Genomic DNA, 19,806 nt, shown 5'->3' with positions numbered 1-19,806 from the left:
TGAGTCACTGGTTACTCGTGAGTTCTGTGGACTCCTCGCTCGGTTGCACGCGACTTAGGTTGCTCATGTACAACCGTAAAACTTTCAGCTAGGTCTTTGACTTTTCACGCTTTTGTAATGAGAAGAAGGTAGGCAACGAACGAAGCCGCACCCCTCAATTTTTTTTTTTAATAAAAAGAACGAACGAAGCCACATCCAAAGGGGGGTGATGCAAGCAGCAGCAAGAGGTTATCCATGTGGCCTTCTCCCCTTAGCTAGTCTCCTCCCTCTCTCGGCTCCGGAGCGAGGGGAAGAGAGGTATCGTACTTTGGTTATCGCTTGGAGCTAAGATTGGTATGGAAGAGTAGTGGGTTATCTATTATAGCCGGAGAATTAGACGTCTGAAGTCTGACGAGGGCTCTGACAGAATCATCTGTTGTTGTCGTTCGGCAAATGTAGTTGGGCGAGCTACGTGATGTCTGAGAGTGTGTGAGTTGTAGGTGTGCGTGTTCTAGTTGTATGCTAGCGTGTTTAGGATCCATGGGTTAGGTGTGATGAGTGTGGGCCCATATGGCTAGCTATGAGTCTGTTATAAACTCCTATAAAGAAAGAAATGAACTTCTCTGTCCAATTCTGTCTCTTTAAAGGATCGAATGATCCAAGAGGAGAGATGAATTGAGCTCTAATTAAAAACTAATTCTACCAAATTCTAAAATAAGTAGCAACCCTAGTCTAGATGAAAAGAAATGTAACTATAAGAACAAGCAAGTAATCAAACAAGCTAGAATACAAAATAAATACAGAATTAAAAGCTTGTAACGACGTGGACAACCGATCTCAACTACCTACGAGTAGCTAAGGACTACGAAGAAATCACCTTTGGAGCAGAATCCCGAATCGGTAAAGGAAACTGGTGAACTCGTAGAAGACCTTTTCCTCCCTTCTTCTTCCTCTTTCCTCCCCTTCCTCTTTCTCCTTCTTCTTCCCTCTTTCTTCTTTCCTCTTCTCTTCCTCGCCGGTTGTCCCTCGCAACACCCCCACACCCCCTCCCACGCCTCCCCCACACCCCCTTCCACCGGCCAAGCAGCGTTGCAGCCGGGATTGCGGTGGCGGGAGGCGACGATGGTGTCTGGGCGTCCATCCGAGCCTTATCTTTTTCTACCATTTTATCCAATAACCTAGATTTATTGGACTCACCACATACTCATTGAGTGCCTAAACATGATGTTAAATAGCAAAACAGGATCATCTCAATAAGATCTACGCATCTGCGGTATCCGATTGTCCATCTAAGCAATAGTTTAAAAGGTCAAAATTCATACCTCCTCACGGGTCCCAATGTCAACAAATGAATTCACATTTTCGGGTATTACATGTGATAGTATGCAAGCTTTTTTCCACGAAAATCTTGCATGCATTCGCTTTAGATATCTTAAACATCTATTTATGCGAAGATGTGTTACGGAATCACAATGGCCGTTCATTTGTTTAAATCCAAAGAGTACCTATTGAGAGGTACTTCAGTTGTAAGTAGGCACCATAAAGCGGTACACCTGATACTAATTAAAAGAATAAGTTGTGAGCCGGTACCATATTTTTTGAAGGGAGTACCTCCCAAGCACGTAAAACTTCTCATTTTTGTGCGATTTTTTGGCATTTAGTGCCAGTAAGATTGTGAATTTGAGGAATCTTCAGTTACAAATCCTTTGGTTAAAACTAGTAAATTTTGAGGGGTTTATTTTTGTAGCGAGTGATTGAGTAGGTATTTCTAAGATAGTGCCATTGTACCTTAAATACAAACTTAATAAACAAAATGTTTGGTAGGAAAATGAAATGACCTTGCACACTGTTGTATGATAAGTCAAATCTTTGATGTACGAATCATTAAGGAAATGGGATGAAAAGTATCTTTCTTTTTTGGACCATTAGATGAAAAATATTTGCAAACGTTGAGTACTGCTATCAGCATTGCAGGTGACGATTTTGTGCCTACCATCAAGCAAAGAAAAATGGTACGAAAATGATCTTTTATCAATAGAAGGTAAGAGAAGTCTTCTATGCTGCCAACCGGTGACCAAGGTTCGCGTTACCGACCGGAGGTCGGTTACCGACCTCCGGCGGTAACCGAAAAACCGCGGTAACCGCGATTACCGGTCAAAAATTCAAAAAAATTCGGAGAAAATTCATTCGGCAAATTTTAAATTTTTGCGAAAAAATCATGTTTTTGCCCTCTCGGTAACCGAGCGGTTTGGGTCGGTTACCGAGCGGTTTGGGTCGGTTACCGAGCGATTTTCTCGCATTTTCGATTCGGTCGGTTACCGAGCGGTTTGGCTCGGTAACCGCTCGGTTTTCTCGATTTATCGAGCGGTTTTATCGAATTTCAGCGCAGTTCAACAAAAAATCTAAAAAAGGGTTCAATCTTGTAAAATCAATAACTAATTCATCCGAGCTTCAAATCAAGTGAAACAAATTTTGTTGGATTCCTTGTAACATGATCTACATGATAAAAGTATTTATACTCATAAAAAAGTTCAAAATTTTCTGTGAGAAATTTTATTTGTTAAACCAAGGTAAATGCATAGTTTACTCTTTGCTAATCCAAAAATCATGAAACTAATTTTGTTAGTCTTCTTACATGATCCTATATCTTTTAAAAATATATGAACTCATGAATTAGTTATTGTAACATGCATGATTGTGTAAATGTGTTGCGACTAGATTAATTCATAACTGACCCATCACACCTTAAAAATTAGTGAAACCACTTTCATTAGCTTATTTATATTATGATTTACGTAGAAAAAATAATAGTAGACATGAAAAAATTAATTACAGTGATTTTTCTTAACATATTCACTTTATGCTTGTGAACTTTGTAAAAATCATAGAGAATTTAATAAAACTCTAAATAAAGTGAAATCAATTTTAAAGGTTCTCTTAAAATACGTTTTATACAAGAAAAATATGTGTTTGCATGTTACACTTTTCCTTAACGTGAGTTAATAATTGAGCCGCACGCTTCAATTTTTTTCATTTTTTTCAAACTTTCTCCCTATAGAATATGATGCAAACGACATTATTTTTGAAAAAAAATTTCACAGAAGTTCTTAGAATTGTGTCTAGTTTTTTTTAAGATTTGTTTTGATTTTTTTTATTTTTTCGAATTTTTTGAATTCAAATTTCGGTTACCGAGCGGTTTTTGAAATCGGACCGGACCGGGAAGGTCGGTAACCGCGATTTTTGAGCGGTTACCGACGGTTTTTTGAACCCTGCCGGTGACTAGCAATGTGGCATTGTTCGAGTCCCACTAACTATATGTTAAATGTGTTTATACTAATTTTATTTTAGGATTGTTTCAATACTTCCTTGGTTATTAAGAGAGGATGACTGTGTTAACCAAGAAAGCTATTTGATTTGAAAAAGAAAAAAGAAAAAGAAATTGTGTTGCTCTATATGTTGAAACAGTCTGCTATAAGTAATGACATCATAACCAGTAGTCTTCATGCTGAGAATTTTTGGCTGATCTTTGAAATGTAGCTTTGGATAGCTGGAGTGGAGATTTAAAAAATTGATTAGGACACCGGGACTAATTTGTTCCTAGATAGAATATTATGTAATAATTTTAGGCAAAAATAATCAAAAAACATTTGTAGTTTCCCTCCAGATTTCCTTATCAATTTTTTTGGGTTTAAAGAAAAGAAAAAGTGGACTTGCTTCGACTCCACCTCCCTCCATCTTCTCGTTTCCGTCCTCCTCCTCCTCCTCTCCTCCCTATTTAATTCCAGCCTTCGCCCAAAGTCCAGCAGGGGTCTCCCCCTCCGCCCCATGCCTCATCGCCGCCGCCGGCGATGGGCGACGTCCCGCTCCCAGTCCTCCGCGACATCGACATGACCCCTCGCCGCCGCCGCGAGCCCTCTGAGCCCCGCAGCGACAGCGATTGGGACGCCGGATCCAGCCGCGAGGGCTCCCCCGACCTCCTTCGACGCGCCGCACCCGCACCCGCACCCGCGCGCCGCTACCGCGACCCCGCCGCTCAGATCTCGCGCGCCGCCGACGCCGGCTCCTGGCTGGGCGAGATCGAGCGCGACCGCGTCCGACTCGTCCGGGAGTGGGTCCACATGGCCGCCCGCGACCGCGACGACGACACCGGTCCCCCGCCTTCCCCCGTTGACCACGCGCGCAGGGACGTCCCCCGGATCCGCGGCCGCCAGGCGCGCCTCGAGCTCGTCATGCGCATGGCCGCCGACCGCCACGCCGAGCTACAGCGCCTCTCCCTGCACCGCGCCGTCTCCGACTTCTCCCACCGCAACCGCATCCACGTCGGTGCTTCTTCTTCATTCCAACCCACTGTTCCGTTACTTGCTTACTTCACTTCACTGTCTTGCTTTGCTTTTCGTTTCGGATATCTGATGCGATCAGAATTTCCATCCTACCATAGGCGCTGCTCCGGGGGAGGTTTCTGCGGAACGGCGGCTTGCCACAGGAGAGGAGGCCGCCGTCCGTTGCCGCAAGGGAGCTCGGCCAGCTGCGGCAACGTCATCCTGTCTCTGGTTTGAGGTATGTAACACTCATGTTGAGTCTGCTGCTACTGCTGCTTAATGGATAATTTAGGGGGGCTTTTCGTTCGAATAAATGCAACTGTATGCTGGACCAATGGGTCATTGTCAGAACGTTCTGCTGCTGCGGTTGGAAGGGTTACATCTTATAAGGAGTTCATAATGCTTAATATTGCTTCTGCTATTGCTACATGCTGTTGATTCGTAAACGTTCTGCTCCGCACAGAAAGATGGCCATATGACGCAGATAAAGGATGAAAGTTGTGTGTTTTTAGTGATGTATTTTTTATTAACCAAGCAATTGATGCTCGGTTATAGATCAATGTTGCTCACATTGTTCGCTCCCAAGTCCTAATCATCATGCCATACATGCATGGCAATTTTCCCATGCCTAACTTTGATTGTCTGTTGTGTCAATGCTGAAAATAAAATGTAAAACCATAATATAAATGAGGACTCTGATTTTTATCTTTGTTTAAAAGGACAGTAGAAATTCACTTGTAAATGTTTGAAAGTTGAAAGCTATCCAGGCATTTTGTTCTATCATTTTTTTACCTGCTCGCCATATTTGACACTTGGGGCCATTTTAGGGCGAGACACATACACTTGTAAAGTAGAAACATACAACGTACAAACATTTACATGATGAGTTTTGTGATGATTCCAGCATGGTTATTTGTTTTTGGTAGTTTGAAGATATGAATACATCTTTCTGGTACGTTGCTGAGCTTTTACTTATCACGTAGATATATCGACTTGCAATTGATTACTTGTGTTATGTACTTCTTCACTCTCTTCCTCCTATCACATTTGGTAATTTTAAACTGGTGCCTTCACTTCCTTTTTGGATGAGTTTAGATAGTGCCGTTAAAATGGACATTTACGATGTTACTAAGTTTCATCATATGCTAAGTAAAATAATAATACTCATTAATTTTAATAACTAGAGAAGAGTTCCGCTTCAGATTGGAGAACCTTGTCCGGGGTCAAGCAGTTAGCCAATCGGATGCTTCTTCAGCTCACAATGTTGAACTGTCTTCAAATGATCATTCTGAATCAAGCCCAACTACTTCTGAAGATACTCAGGAGAGACATCAACAAGCAAGTGAGAATATCGAGCTCCAGCAAATTGAAGGTACAGAAACAGCATCAGGATTTGAAAGTAACATCCCTAGCATTGCTGAAGGCTTGTATGGACCTCATAGTCAATCAGGAAGTTGGCAGGAAGATTTGGAACAGAATAGAAGAGATTGGCAACAGTTTTCCCATATTGTGATTGGAGAGGAATCTGAAAGAAATTGGCCTGAAAATGCAGATAACGGCTCATCTCGTGAGGGGACAGACATTGGTGATGGCCAAGATGATCGTCTTCCAGAAGTACATGAAGAGTCAACCAGTGATGATAATCTTCCTGAAGCGCATGGAGTGTTAACCAGTGATGATAATGTTCCTGGAACACACGTAGAGCAGCATGATGGTAATCAGCTTCCTGCCGTGCTTGAGGAGCTGCATGACAATAATCACCTTCAGGAATCACATGGAAGGTGGAGTGGAAACAATCTTCCTATAGAAGCATACGAAGAGTGGCACAGTGATGATCATCTCCCTGATGTAAATGAAGAGTGGCATGAGGATGACGAGTCTAATGATACTGCAGATAATTGGCATGATAATAATTCTGATCAACCAATTGACCATGATCCTGCTCTTATTAGAAGAGCTAATACGTTCGTCCCTGGAGATGATGATAATGTGTACAGCACAGAACTGAGGGAACTTCTAAGCAGGTTATTGTTTCTCACTTAAAGATTTGTTTGGTGTTTAGTCTAAATACTGAAATAGTTTTCTTTATGCAGAAGGAGCGTTTCTAATCTTCTTCACAGTGCTTTTCGTGAAAATTTAGACCAACTTATCCGGTCATATGTTGAACGGCAGGGTCATGGCCCTCTCACTTGGGATCCAGAAGAAACAACTCCTGCCCCTAACTCACCAGAACAAAGTCGGGAGCAGCAAAGAGATGATGAAGACCAGGAACTGCATCGTACCGTGGATAGGCCACCTTTAGTGATACCACCTCCACCTATCCCTCCTCGTCAACCACTTTGGCATTCAGAATTGCATCGTAATAATTGGATCAGACAGAACATTCATCGTTCTTCTTCAGATATTGTGAGCTTTTATCTATGATATTTTTACTACACATACAGACATTTTTTACTTTGCTTTATTCATCTTTTTGGTACTTACAGTGCGTTGGTTTGTACTGTGAATTGATAAACCCTATTTGTTAGACAACTGTACTTTTTGTAATTTGCTGCATTCAACCCTTCTTTTTAGGTGACTTTTGGGATATTTTTTCATGTGCAATGCACAGTTACTTATATATTAGGTGGGTTAAAGGCTCATCTCTTTTGGTTTGCTTGTCCAGGAATGGGAGGCTATTAATGATTTAAGGGCTGATATGGCTAGACTTCAGCAAGGGATGAGTCATATGCAAAGGATGTTGGAAGCTTGCATGGATATGCAGCTAGAGCTACAGCGTTCTGTAAGGCAGGAAGTTTCCGCGGCCTTGAATCGTTTCATTGGGGAGCAAGGTTAGTAGCTCAGCATGCTCCTGTAACCTCACCTTTGAAAACTGCTGGCGAACCTCTTGAATCCTGATGTAGCGTTTTAGGCTTTGATGTTACTAACTATAGTTACTGGCCTGTCTTGTGCTTACCAGTCACAGTTTTGAGGATGTTATACATCTTATCTATCAGATTACGTCATATAGGGAGGATAATAAGGTTCCTCAATGCACTACTACCTATATCTGCATTCCATTGCCTTGCACGATGCTTGTTTGTGATTTTCCGTAGCGCTTGTGTTGCCTCCTTACAACAAAGCAAGGAATGTACTACTTAAGCTCATCAGTCATGTAACTGTGTCATACTGATGTCGGTATTTGTTTATGATTATTAATGGTTGAAGGGAAACTAATTGAGTTCCTAATGCTTAGCTTTGTGTTTCGGTAGAAATGTACCTTGTCAAACTCGCGCTTAAGTTATGCATTTGATATTTCAGGGGAAAGTAAAGAAATTATTGACGATGGTTCAAAATGGATTAATGTGAGAAAAGGGACCTGTTGTATATGCTGTGAAACTCCAATCGACTCCCTTCTGTACAGGTTTGACCTGCGCTGCTCTGTTATTGGATGAAAGTGGTTAATGATTCAACTCTAGAAGTCTTGCAGTTGTGCTGATTATGATTAATTTTTGTGTTGTCAACTATCAGATGCGGGCACATGTGCACATGCTCAAAATGCGCGAATGAACTGGTTCGGGGTGGAGGCAAATGCCCGCTGTGCCGAGCGCCCATAATTGAGGTGATCCGAGCATACTTCATCATGTAGATACGAGAAAGGAAGGAAGACGATACAGGAAACATGTCCTTTTTTGGCTGAAAGTTGCAGTTGTTGTTAGCGGGTGCATTATTGTATTCAATTTTTGGGTATTGAGGTGTCTCTAATTTTTTTAGTGCTTTGTGGCCTGCCCTGGTGTAATATATGGTTTTGGGTGGCACAAGTGTTCTGATTGGGTAGTCACTAATTTGTTTAACAGCTGATGTGATGGGTTGAACACCTCAGAGAATGGAGAAGAGCAACAATTCACTGGATCTGACGCTTTCTTTTCTACTCACAATGCAATGCAGCTTGCTCGGCAAGTTGTTTAATGTGCAATGCCGTCTTTAATTTCGAGGGTCACTTGACACACCTGGTTCTGCTGCAAATTTACTAGGGTTGAAAACGGAACGGGAAAATCCCGTCCCGTCCCGGTGCCGTATCCCGTATTAACACGCTCGTTTTCGTATTTTCGGTTCTTATCCGAAAACGGGACGAAAACGGTATAGGTTTGGCGAAAACGGTACCGAAAACGGTTTGAGAAATTTTCGTCCGTTTTGTTATTTTTCCGTATTTATGCGGAATATTCCCGTTTTTCTCCTGTTTTTCTTTCGCGGGATAAGGCCTGAATGGTTGAATACTGCAACCCTAGCCCACTAAGGCCCATGTGCCCTCTGCGCCTCTGCTGCTCAGTCCTGCCCGTCCAGCCGCCGCTCGCCAGGCCCTCCGTTCCAGTGTTCCACGCAGTCGCGCACGCCACCACCCGCCACCGCCAGCCGCCAGGCCTTCCGCCGCGCAGCGCACTCCTGCAGGCTGCAGCCAGCCGTCGCCCGCCTGGATTTTCATTGCTCCGCACACGCCGTTCCGCTGGAGGCTGGAGCAACGCGCAATCGAGAAGGGCAGTAGCCGGTTGCCTGACTGGAGCTCGGCCGAGGCGTCGAGCGCCGTTTCTTCGCACAGCACCAGCAGCCGGCCACTGGCAGCCTGGAGCTCCGCTGCTCCACGCAAGCCAGTAGGCAATAGCTGGTCGCTGCCCGCCGCCCGCCGCCCGCCTGGATCTCGGCCGAGGCGCCGACCGCTGCTCCGCGCACACCAGTAGGCAGTAGCCGGTCGCCGGCCGCCGCCCGCCTGGATCTCGGCCGAGGCGCCGACCGCTGCTCCGCGCACACCACCAACCGGCTGCCACCCACCTGGAAGTCCGCCGAAAAAGCCGCTCTGTGCACACCGCTGGCCGGTCGCCGCCCGCCGAACGCCTCTCTGGTCGATTCGTGCTCCTGCTCCGCCGAACGCCGCTCTGTGCACACCGCTGGCCGGCCTCTCGTGCTCCTGCTCCAATCTCCACGGCTCCACTCCTCCAGAGCAACAGCCGGCAGCCGGCAGGAGTCAAGTTGGTTGCTGTCTTGCTGACTTGCTGAGGGCCGAACTGCCCAAGTGCTGACTGCTGACACCCTCCTGACCCCTGCAGAATGCTACCAACTGGAGAAGTTCCATCTGGCTCGAGGCCACCGGAGACGTACCCGGGTTTGGGCCGTTTGCTCCTAGAGGCGCCGCCGCCGCCGCCTACAGTCGATGGCAAGACGGACAACTCTACTGCAGGTACCATCAATCCTAGCAATATATATTTGTAGAATTGATTATATTGCTCGTGGATAGAAGATGACTTGTGACGAAGTGTTAGGAAGTGTTCAGTGTTACAAAGTGTTCTAGTCAGTGTGATGAAAATGAAATGATGACTTTAAGAAGTGTTCATTCGAATTTAGCTCGGCATTGGTGTGAATTTGCTGCACGCTTGTTAATTTTTTTCATGTAGTAATGGTGTCATATGAGGCCAAGCACATAGGTTCACATTTTATATCATTCCCCATGATAATGATATAATGTCCTTTGTTCATTTATTTGTATCCAATTTATTTGTATCTAAGAATTTGTTGTGTCATCAATTGTAAAAACCTTTTATTGATTCTTGTATTATTGATTCTTGTCAGGACCAAAGAGAAAGGCAAACGAAGTTCAAAGTGTTAGCTCGAGTGTACATCTTGGTGTGTTAGCATCATCTACAACACCTGCAGTTGAGAGGGTTTCTATTGGCACCGATGGCAGTGGCACACATACACAGGAGCAGGGTGATGATGTAGCTCCAAATTCTAATGTTGTTATTGTTGATGATAGAGCAGAATCTCAGACAACTACAAAGCGGCTGAAGAAGTGCACATCTGATGTCTGGCAGTACTTTACCAAGAAAACAGATATAGTAGAGGTGAATGGGAAGAAGTATGAGCAGTGCTGGGGATATTGCAACTTTCCAAATTGCAAGTCCAAATATAGGGCTGAGAGCTATCATGGAACATCCGGATTTCGGAATCATTTGAAGTCAGCTCATAGTATAGTAAAAGGGCAGCAACAACTCAAAGTGGAAAAGGATCATGGAAAAGACATTACTGTTGTTGAGCCTTACAGGTATGATCAGGAAGCTAGTCTTAAGAAATTGTATTTGGCAATAATCATGCATGAGTATCCTTTCAATATAGTTGAGCATGATTACTTTGTTGAGTTTATTAAATCATTGCGCCCTAATTTTCCAATCAAGTCTCGTGTTACTGCTAGAAAGGAAATCATGGACATATATTTGGAAGAAAAGGATAAATTGTATGCACAATTTAAAAATGTTCATTGCCGCTTTAGTGCAACCATGGACATGTGGACATCATGTCAAAACAAATCATACATGTGTGTCACCATTCATTGGATAGATGATGATTGGCATATTCAGAAGAGAATTGCGGGTTTCTTTCATGTAGAAGGACGACATACTGGTAAGAAGTTGGCACAGACCTTCTCTGAACTTATGGTCAAGTGGTACATTGAGAAGAAATTGTTTGCATTAACTTTGGACAATGCTAGTGCAAATGAAGTGGCAGTTAACGACATAATTACTGATCTCAAAGATGTTCATGCTTCTTTAGTTTGTGATGGTATATTTTTTCATGTGAGATGTGCCTGCCACATACTCAATTTGGTTGCTAGAGATGGTCTAAGTGTAATTGCAAAAACAATTGAGAAGATTAAAGCACTTGTACTAGCTGTAAAGGGCTCTCCGTTGCAGTGGGAGGAACTCATAAAGTGTGCCACTGAGTGTGGATTGGATACAACAAAGGGTCTCTCACTTGATGTTTCAACTAGGTGGAATTCAACCTATTTGATGCTGAGGGATGCCTTGTACTACAAGCCTGCTTTTGTGAGGCTTAAGTCCTCGGATCGCCGTAGGTACGAGAAAATTTCTCCATCTTCTGATGAATGGAATATGGCTATAACTATTTTTCAGTGCTTGATGAAATTCTATGATCTTACTGAACTTCTCTCTGGTACTTTATATCCAACTGCAAATATGTTTTATAAAGGATTCTGTGAGATAAAAGAATTGCTTGGTAAATGGAAAGTTAGTGAAAGTTTTATTATTAGTGAAATGGCAACTGCTATGGATACAAAGTTTGAGAAATATTGGAACAAGTCTAGTACTGCTCTTGCAGTGGCATGCTTTCTTGATTCTAGGTACAAGAAAAAGCTTGTAGAATTTTACATGAGAAAGTTCTATGGTGGTTTGTATCAAGTTCACCTTGAAGAGTTTGTTAGTCTTGTAAAGAAGGTGTATCAATTTTATGCTAGTTCTGCACCTATATCTTCAAAGGCAAAGAGTAATGTGAATGAACCTACAAACCCAGTAGATGAGCTCATGGGAAATAGAAATGATGAACTAGAAAGCTTCTTATATGATGATTGTGGCCCTGATAGAGATGGCATAAGTGAGTTGGAGAAATACATGGCAGAGCCACTTTTGAAGCAGAGCCAATTTGATATTTTAGCATATTGGAAGAACCATACAGAAGATTACCCTATTCTTTCACAAATTGCCCGTGATATGATGGCCATACAAGTGTCAACGGTTGCTTCAGAGTCTGCCTTTAGTGCTGGTGGCCGTGTCATTGATCCTTATCGCAGCCGTCTTGATCCTGAGATGGTACAAGCATTAATTTGCACCAAAGATTGGGTAGCTGCAAGAAGAAAAGGTGATAATTTAAATAGTTTGCCATTTATAATCATGCAATAATTGGTTATTTTCTTTGACTGATGTATGTGTCTTTGTTTGATTTTTTAGATTCCAAGAATTTTTCTTCCATTGTGGATGATCTCGAGGTTCTAGAGACCATTTCCAATAAACTGATGCATGAGGTACTTACCGTACTTATGCTATCCTCTCATGGTACAAGGCTGGAGGTGCATAGAATCTCTTGGTCATTTTGATGCATGGATGTCCGAAGCTGATCACACACTCGCTCACTAGCTATGCTCTTTTTTTTTGTTTTTCATGTACATCCTGACTAACATGTCCTTTTTTCATGCATTGTAAAATTACAGGAGAAAGAAGAAGAAATAGCAAGTGATCCAGATGTGATGAATGATTATGAGCAGCTATAGGCCGAGTGTGATTGAAGAATGTTTATGTTCATGTTTTGTTGTCCTATTATTGTCATATGTTGACGTTGTGGTGGACTAGTGGTTCGATGTTATTATGTTAAGACTTTGTGTGGTTGTATGGATATTTGTACTATCGTTCACTTATTTATTTGTTTGAGACTTATTGTTTGTGTGGTTAAATATATACATGTCATCGTTATGTTATATCACTAAGCATGGATGATGTATTTATTGTAGTCATGTTAAACTTATACATGTTGACACATCTTGATGGTTTTGTGGGTTTTTGTTTTCGTTGTGTTTTTCGAATCCCGACCGATACCGCCATTTTCCCTATCGGATTAGTTCGTTTTCGACCATCCGATTATGTCCCGACCGTTTCCGTTCCCGTCTATCCCGTTTTCGTTTTCGTCCGGTTGAGAAAATGTGAAAACGAAAATGGTTAGAGGGTTTTCCCGACCGTTCCCGTCCGTTTTCATCCCTAAAATTTACCTTACCTATGCATGCAAGTTTTTTTTTTCTTTAGACCAAGTACGTACGTATGCAGGGTTGCAAATGTTTGTTTCTCAAAAAAAGAAGATTGCAAATGCTTGTTTCTCAAGAAAATAAAAGAAATGATTCGTTAAGGCCTCGCTTATTAAAATGTAAAAAATTCTCTCGAATCATTATTCCTGCTGAGATTGAAATCTTAAGGTAGCCCGGGGACGAGCAAGACTCCGCGGGCCCACCCTGTCGGTGAGAGATGTTTGACACGAGGAAGCAAAACAAGGCAAGCGAGGAAACACCCCCCCGAGCGATTCCCCCGGCAGGCATGGCGGCGGCCCAGCCCTCTCCGGCGGCGACGGCCAGCGGCTCCGTGTCCTCATCTACTTCCGACGACGACGACTCCTCTCAGTTCGTCTCTCTCTCTCTCTCTCTCTCTCTCCCCTCCGATTCCCAAAATTTTAATTTGATCGATAGGCGACGAAACGTTTTGGGTGGCTTCCATTTGGGGGAAACTATGGGTCGCGCTGTTGCTGTTTTTCAAACCAATCCCGCTGTTGCTGTTGCCCCAATGCGGCCAGCGCTGTTGCTCTTCTTGTAGTGATGTGATTGATTTCTCTCGTCCTTGGCATGTTGCAGGTGCAGTGAGGCAAGCGCGTGGGAACCCCAAGGTACTCCTCCACTTGCTTTGCTCCTCCCACTTCCCTCACTTCTCTTCTACTTTCAACATGCACTGCGGTATCTGATTTTGGTCCCATACGCAGTTTCTGCTGCAACTAATGGATGAACCGTGCGCTTGAGAAATTAACGAAATTAGGTCTTCTCACTTTTATTTTCTCTGATGTACAACTCGGGCCTCAAATAGCTTTAGTGAGAGGGACAGTGGGGATTGGAATATAATTGATTATTGCCAGGTGCATTCTGACATGATCGAATCTATGCTGCTGATGCTTGTGTGTGTGTGTGTGTGTGTGTGTGTTAAAAAATTCATAGGTCCGTCTTTGCTTTCCAACTTCTTTTTAACATTCCTTTTATCGACTAGTCTTTATCTGTTTCCTCTCCATTTTACATAGCATGATTTTGTATTTTTCATCTCCTCTGGTTGTTCCAGTAAAAATGAGATTTTCTCACTCTCTGTGTCATATCCTGTGGATTTGACAGTCTTTTCCTGTCTTTTCCTTTGCAGTCTTATGCAGGCATGCAGAATGTCTCGAGTTAGAGGAGTTGACATCAATCTCAGTCGATCCTAGCCTTCTTCCAACTCTCAATGATTTACTTCTGGAGGTGTATGCCATTCTGCGCCCCAAGCCAGCTGACTATGAGCAACGGAGGACCTTGGTTGATGTCTTCAAGGAGATGACAAATCAAATATTTGGTAAGAGACTCTATTTTCCATTTCTTGCAGCTGTGATTATTGAATATCATTAACTTATCTCCCTGTTGGAAATATTTTTCTTTCACTTATCGGTTGCCACAAAATGCTGCTATACTACAGGCAAATTCTGCAGTGCAGGACCAACATTATACATTCTCGGATAACTGAATAAGATCACCATGTAATGTAGCGACAGTATCATGTTTCACCATGTACTTCTTTCATAATTATTAGGAAACATGAAGATGTCACATCAGTCTGTTGCTAATCTGCTACAAAAGTTTAGAACTTCATGGGGGTAAAACTCACTGAGCAATGAGCAAACAATTGTTATTAGACTCTTGTATATGTCCGGGACATCACAGATCTGTCACATGCTAACGGGGATATTTTAGCAAGTGATATTATGATTACTGGTTGAACTTTTGCCTCTTCCATGTTGATTTGACCTTTTTTAGCATAACATTTCAGGTAACAACTACGGGTTTCCAGTCGTGGAAGCATTTGGATCATTCACCATGGATTTATTTACTCCTCGTAGTGACCTGGACCTCTCTGTCAATTTTAGTGCTAATACTGAGGATCAATGTAATCGCAAGAAAAAGATTTCCGTTATTAGGAAATTTGCCAAAGTTCTATATTCTCATCAGAGTAAGCATTGCCTAAGCAGAATATGTTCACGGATTCACAAGTCTTGTGCATGCCCCTTTATATTTTTTTAGTTAATTTCAAATTCTTTCTCAACTTGTTGGTTTGTCTAACTTCACAAACGTCAGGATAACACATATTGTGATTAAAAAAGAAATTTGCACTGCAAAATTTAGTTTTCTTACAATTTAGTGAATCATCTGTATGCATTCTTTTCTTGGCCCATCTGTCTTCTGCAATAACTTAATAAATTTCAGGGGATGGAATTTGCTGTGGAGTTTTACCTATTGTAAGTGCTAGGGTGCCTATTCTGAAGGTTATTGATCGTGGTACTGGGGTTGAGTGTGATATTTCGGTTGAAAACAAAGATGGCATGACAAGGTCAATGATATTCAAATTTGTTTCTTCACTTGATGAAAGGTTTCAGATACTAAGTTACTTGGTAATGTAATGTTCTTTGTCTTCCTGATTAGTATGAGTCCTTGTTCTTTCACCCTGGATATGACATAACAAAGCCATGTAATTGAGTTAAAATAACGTCATAACAATATCGTTTTTCTTTTTCATTTATTCTGCAGGTGAAGTTCTGGGCTAAGGTACATGACCTGAATAGCCCAAGAGAACTAACAATGAGCTCGATGTCAATTATTTCATTAGTTGCTTTCCATTTGCAGGTACACACGGGTTATTATTTTTTTGTTTGCTTACTAAACTACGAGTATCCCCCCTCTCCCCCACACCTTTTGTTTTGGTTCGCTATTACTTATCGATCTATATGCTAAAAGGCACAACATTTGGCTTCATTTCTCTAGAAAGCAAGGTGATATTCATTAAGGAGCTTATAATATCCTTTATCATCAAAATATGCTGGCTAGGATGTATGCTCAGTTAGAGGAGATGGCAGAAATCCTTTTGCTGCACTTTCCCACTGTCTATTTTTTGGCCGATGGAGTTGGATGTTCAACTTCATGCTACTGCACGCTGCATACCTGAAACTGGATTTTGGGCCATTCAACTGTCTTATAGTGGGTATTTTGAGTAGTTGCTCATTAGATGCATGGGTAAGCAGATAGGCATCAGCATTTAATACTCCTTTGCTTTCTTTATATGAATAAAGTGAAATTGAATCTTTGTGCAATGTGCAGCGCAGACCCGGCATCCTCCAATATTACCTGCGTTCTCTGCCTTTTTGAAAGGTTATCTTCTATCATACTTGCTCCTTTTTTTTCTTTTCACTAGCTTCATTCGGCTAAATATCTCATGCTTGAACCAATGATAACTAATTTCTTGCCATTGCAGATGGTTTAGATTGTGCAAGTGTTGAGAGGAACATCTTGCTGTTTAAGGGATTTGGAAGCAGAAATAAAGAATCTGTCGCTGAACTGTTTGTATCTTTGATTAGTAAAGTGAGTAATTTTAAGGTTCACCTTCTACTTATGTTTGTGGTGCATGTTAGTTTTCATATTTGGATCAATGAGAACTTGTCTTATGTTTGTTACTTGGTAGGTTCAATCAGCTCTTCAACCCACACATTTAGTACTGTACTTAGGTTATTTCAGGAAGTAGAACAAATTGGAGACTGCCAAGCTCGAACATAGACATATATATGCATAAAATTTTATAATCTACCCCTGCTACTTGCTAGCATTATGTTTGGTCCAATTTCACTTTTTAGCTACGACATGGTAACCTTGTATTGCATTGACATATAGAAGACATTATGCCATTCCTCTCAACTTTGGTTAGTCTGTTTCCCCCTCTTTATTAGTACTGCATTTATCCATGGTAAGCCTGTGAGTTTACAAATATGTAGTGACCTGTTGTTTATATTAGTTTGTGCTTGTTTTACACTGTATCAACTTTGGTTTTTAATTATCAATGTGTTATAGCTGATTGTGCTTGTTAGTAAGTGCCAATTTTTGCCTTGTCCTGCAGCTACTATCAGCAGAGAGTTTATGGGAGCATGGACTCTGCGCTAGCAATTTTGAAGCATCATGGATTTCTAAGTTCTGGAAGAAAGGAGTTGGTAATTTAAGTGTAGGTATTCTGTGCATTGAGTACTACAGAGTAACAAAAGGTTAGACACCTACCCTGAAATAGAACATTATTTTCACTACTCCTTTTCATGCAGGTTGAGGATTTCTTGGACCGGTCACAAAATTTCGCAAGGTCTGTAGGGAAAGTGCAGATGCAGAAGATTTGCAAATGCCTTAGAGGTTGTGCTTTAAATTTGTTTGATTTCATGAGGGGTAAAATAGACACATCAAAGCTGAAGTCCCTCTTGTTTGGGCAACTTAACCCAAATGAGCTAGTCAGCAAACCTCGCATCAATCGTGCCGAGAGAAAACGGCAGCTGAAATTTAGCACGGGGTGCAGATCTGGGCTCCAAAAGAGAGCAAAGCATGCTGTACACCATGTGGAACCACACTCACATGCTAATGCTAAACCTGCTACTGGTTTACCCATTCCTGCTCCTGCTAAAGTCATGCCTCCCATTCTATATGAACACCCCACTCTATCTAGTACTCAGATTGTGCATATTCCGTGGCCTCGTATTATCCCCTCTGGTTTTGGCTATGGGCTATCACTTCAGCTGCCAGTTTCTCCTCACATTGGCAAGGGAATACTGGGGCCGCCCCCAAGTAATTTAATTCCCTTGAATAATGGGATTCAACAACTGCAGCAACGTCAATTTCCAATGCCATACCGACAAATCTGTCGGTAATTTGTTCCACTCATATAATGGAGCTCAGCAGCTCCGGCACAATGGAAATAGGATTTTGCAGAGTACACCTCCGAACTTCAGTAGACTACAGCTGCGGCCTAGAAATGCAGCTTGGCGGTTGCTAGCAGATTTTTGTGCTAAAGTTTCAGATGCAAGAGTTATGTACCAAAGGTGTAATAAATTGACAGGAAACTGTAACGATGGACACCATTGTCATCTGGGCTATGTGAGCTGATCTTAGGCTAAAGTATGTTTTGCTGAAATCTTTTGGAACCTATATGTCGCAAGCTATCCTGGCTGGTGGTTTGCTCAAGTATCGCATCTGGTCTTGGCACCTTCTTAAAGATGCAAGGGCTGAGCTTAGCTGTTAGGAATTCACTTGGAAAAGGAAAACCTGTGACAAGGTTGTACAACAGTATAAGCATTACTTCTTTTAGGTTGTTATCATAAAGGCCAGAGGTCCATTGGGTTACTTGTCTGTGGACACTTGTGGAGTTAGTATCATTTGCTGGCAAGTACTTTGTCAACTCCTAGCAGCCCTTTAACCCTCCTTTTACGCTATGTCATCATCATACACATACAGTGGCTGAGCTATGGTGCCCCATAGTTACTCTGCCTGATTGGCCGACTGTTTGGATCAGTTGCAGCCTCTGCTCCGCTTGCTGGTATATTAGTATCAACAAGGCACGCAAACAATTGGTTTCCTTGTTAATCAGTTGGATTGGATTACGAGCTTGAGACCTCGAGTTATCGACGCCTGAACTCTCTCTTTTTGATCAGATGTGGTAGTTAACCACCAGGTAGTAAACTAGGGTGAGATGCTACCAGGACTTGCACCTATGCAAATGACCTGGAGAATATCTAGTGTTTGGTCACTGGTGCTTGCACTTTGCATCAGCACTGCATCCCTGTGTTGTCCAAATCAGGAGATGAGATCCGTCATGGATTTGGTGTCTGACAAATCTGCTTGCTTGAAAGAGGAATAAATAAATGGTTTTATATTAGGGACGCAAGTGAGTTGACTAATTTGGTCCAAGTTTTTCTTATCAGTTAACGAGCGACTGTGATTCGATGGTATATCATCCATGCAGTGCCTTTGTGTGCTCGATCGCAATGGTGGCGTCATGACGAATGAGGTGAAAGCGTGCGAGCGACAGGATGATATTCGTTGAGGTGTAGGTAATCTGGGGAAACACTTCACCTGCTTTCGCATCGCCCGGACCTGCACCTGCTCATGGATTTAAAAACGGTTTATTTCCAGAATTGCAAAGCTAGCTACGGTGCAGAGAGAAATTAAGAATGACATCTGCCTGCCAAATTAAACAGCTGCTGCTGCTGTTTCTTCTCCTTGAAAAATTAACCACAGGAGATTAATTCTCATAGTAGTAACAATTTTAGACGAGCCTTTATAGATTAGATGTCTTTGTTTGCTCTCTGTTTATTGCTATATATGAGGTGAGTTTCACAGAACGAAGATAGTGGATTTTACGGATATATAATATATACGTCAGTCAGTCAGTCACTGAAATATCGATGTGCATGCTGTCGATCGATCCTCTCCTGAGAGCTGAAGGCAGAAACGAATTAAGGTAAGCTAGCTACGTTTGAACGCACGCACGATTATGTACACCTTTGGTCTTTGCAGGCATGAGTGCTAGCTCCATCTTGATCGTGCATGCATTTCCTTCATGAATTTCCTGCGGGCGTGCATCGAGTCCGTGGACTTTTGACCGACCGCGGCACGTGCCATGCATGGTCATTTCTAGAATTCTCCTCAGCTGCGTGATCGATCATGAACGCATGCGCAGCTTACAATTGAATTGAACACGACCAAGACCATGGACCAGCAGACAGCTTCTTCGGTCCATCTCCTGCCTGCATGCATGGCCGCGCTCATATGTAAGTAGAAAAATATTGGTTTTCCTGTTTATCTCTCCATCGATCGAGTAATATTTTTCTTTTATTGCACTGTCGATCGACCGAGCTCCATCCATCGATAAAAATCTACTCGATCCAGTTGTTTTGGTTAAACGTCGTAGCTAGCGTGGAATATATAGGCATCTTCGCTAGCTACGGTTTATGCTGCCGTTCGTTGCACACGAGCTGGTCGATCTAGTCACGTCCTAATTTGCTAGTCAAATCAAAACAGAATAAGATCGAGCTACTAGGCCGGCCGACATTAAAAAGA

General features: G+C 42.4%; 1 protein-coding gene across 1 annotated transcript; it reads left to right on the top strand.

Annotated features, from left to right (window-relative positions):
* The first annotated feature begins 3,721 nt into the window (after positions 1-3,721).
* On the top strand, positions 3,722-18,090 carry LOC133902268 (uncharacterized). Its single transcript, XM_062343881.1, has 22 exons — positions 3,722-4,298; positions 4,418-4,536; positions 5,483-6,322; positions 6,392-6,704; positions 6,964-7,129; positions 7,599-7,701; positions 7,809-7,922; positions 9,380-9,510; positions 9,900-10,876; positions 10,976-11,978; positions 12,068-12,141; positions 13,130-13,281; positions 13,510-13,541; positions 14,057-14,245; positions 14,717-14,896; positions 15,151-15,335; positions 15,472-15,567; positions 15,769-15,954; positions 16,044-16,089; positions 16,193-16,299; positions 16,829-16,930; positions 17,025-18,090. Exons 1-22 carry the CDS (start codon positions 3,828-3,830, stop codon positions 17,616-17,618), a joined length of 6,180 nt encoding a protein of 2,059 aa, XP_062199865.1. The 5' UTR covers positions 3,722-3,827; the 3' UTR covers positions 17,619-18,090.
* Positions 18,091-19,806: the final 1,716 nt, after the last annotated feature.

This window comes from Phragmites australis, chromosome 20, assembly GCF_958298935.1.
Source record: "Phragmites australis chromosome 20, lpPhrAust1.1, whole genome shotgun sequence".
Lineage (NCBI taxonomy): Eukaryota > Viridiplantae > Streptophyta > Magnoliopsida > Poales > Poaceae > Phragmites > Phragmites australis.
The sequence above is the reverse complement of the archived record's forward strand: the minus strand, read 5'-3'. Positions and strand labels throughout refer to the sequence as shown.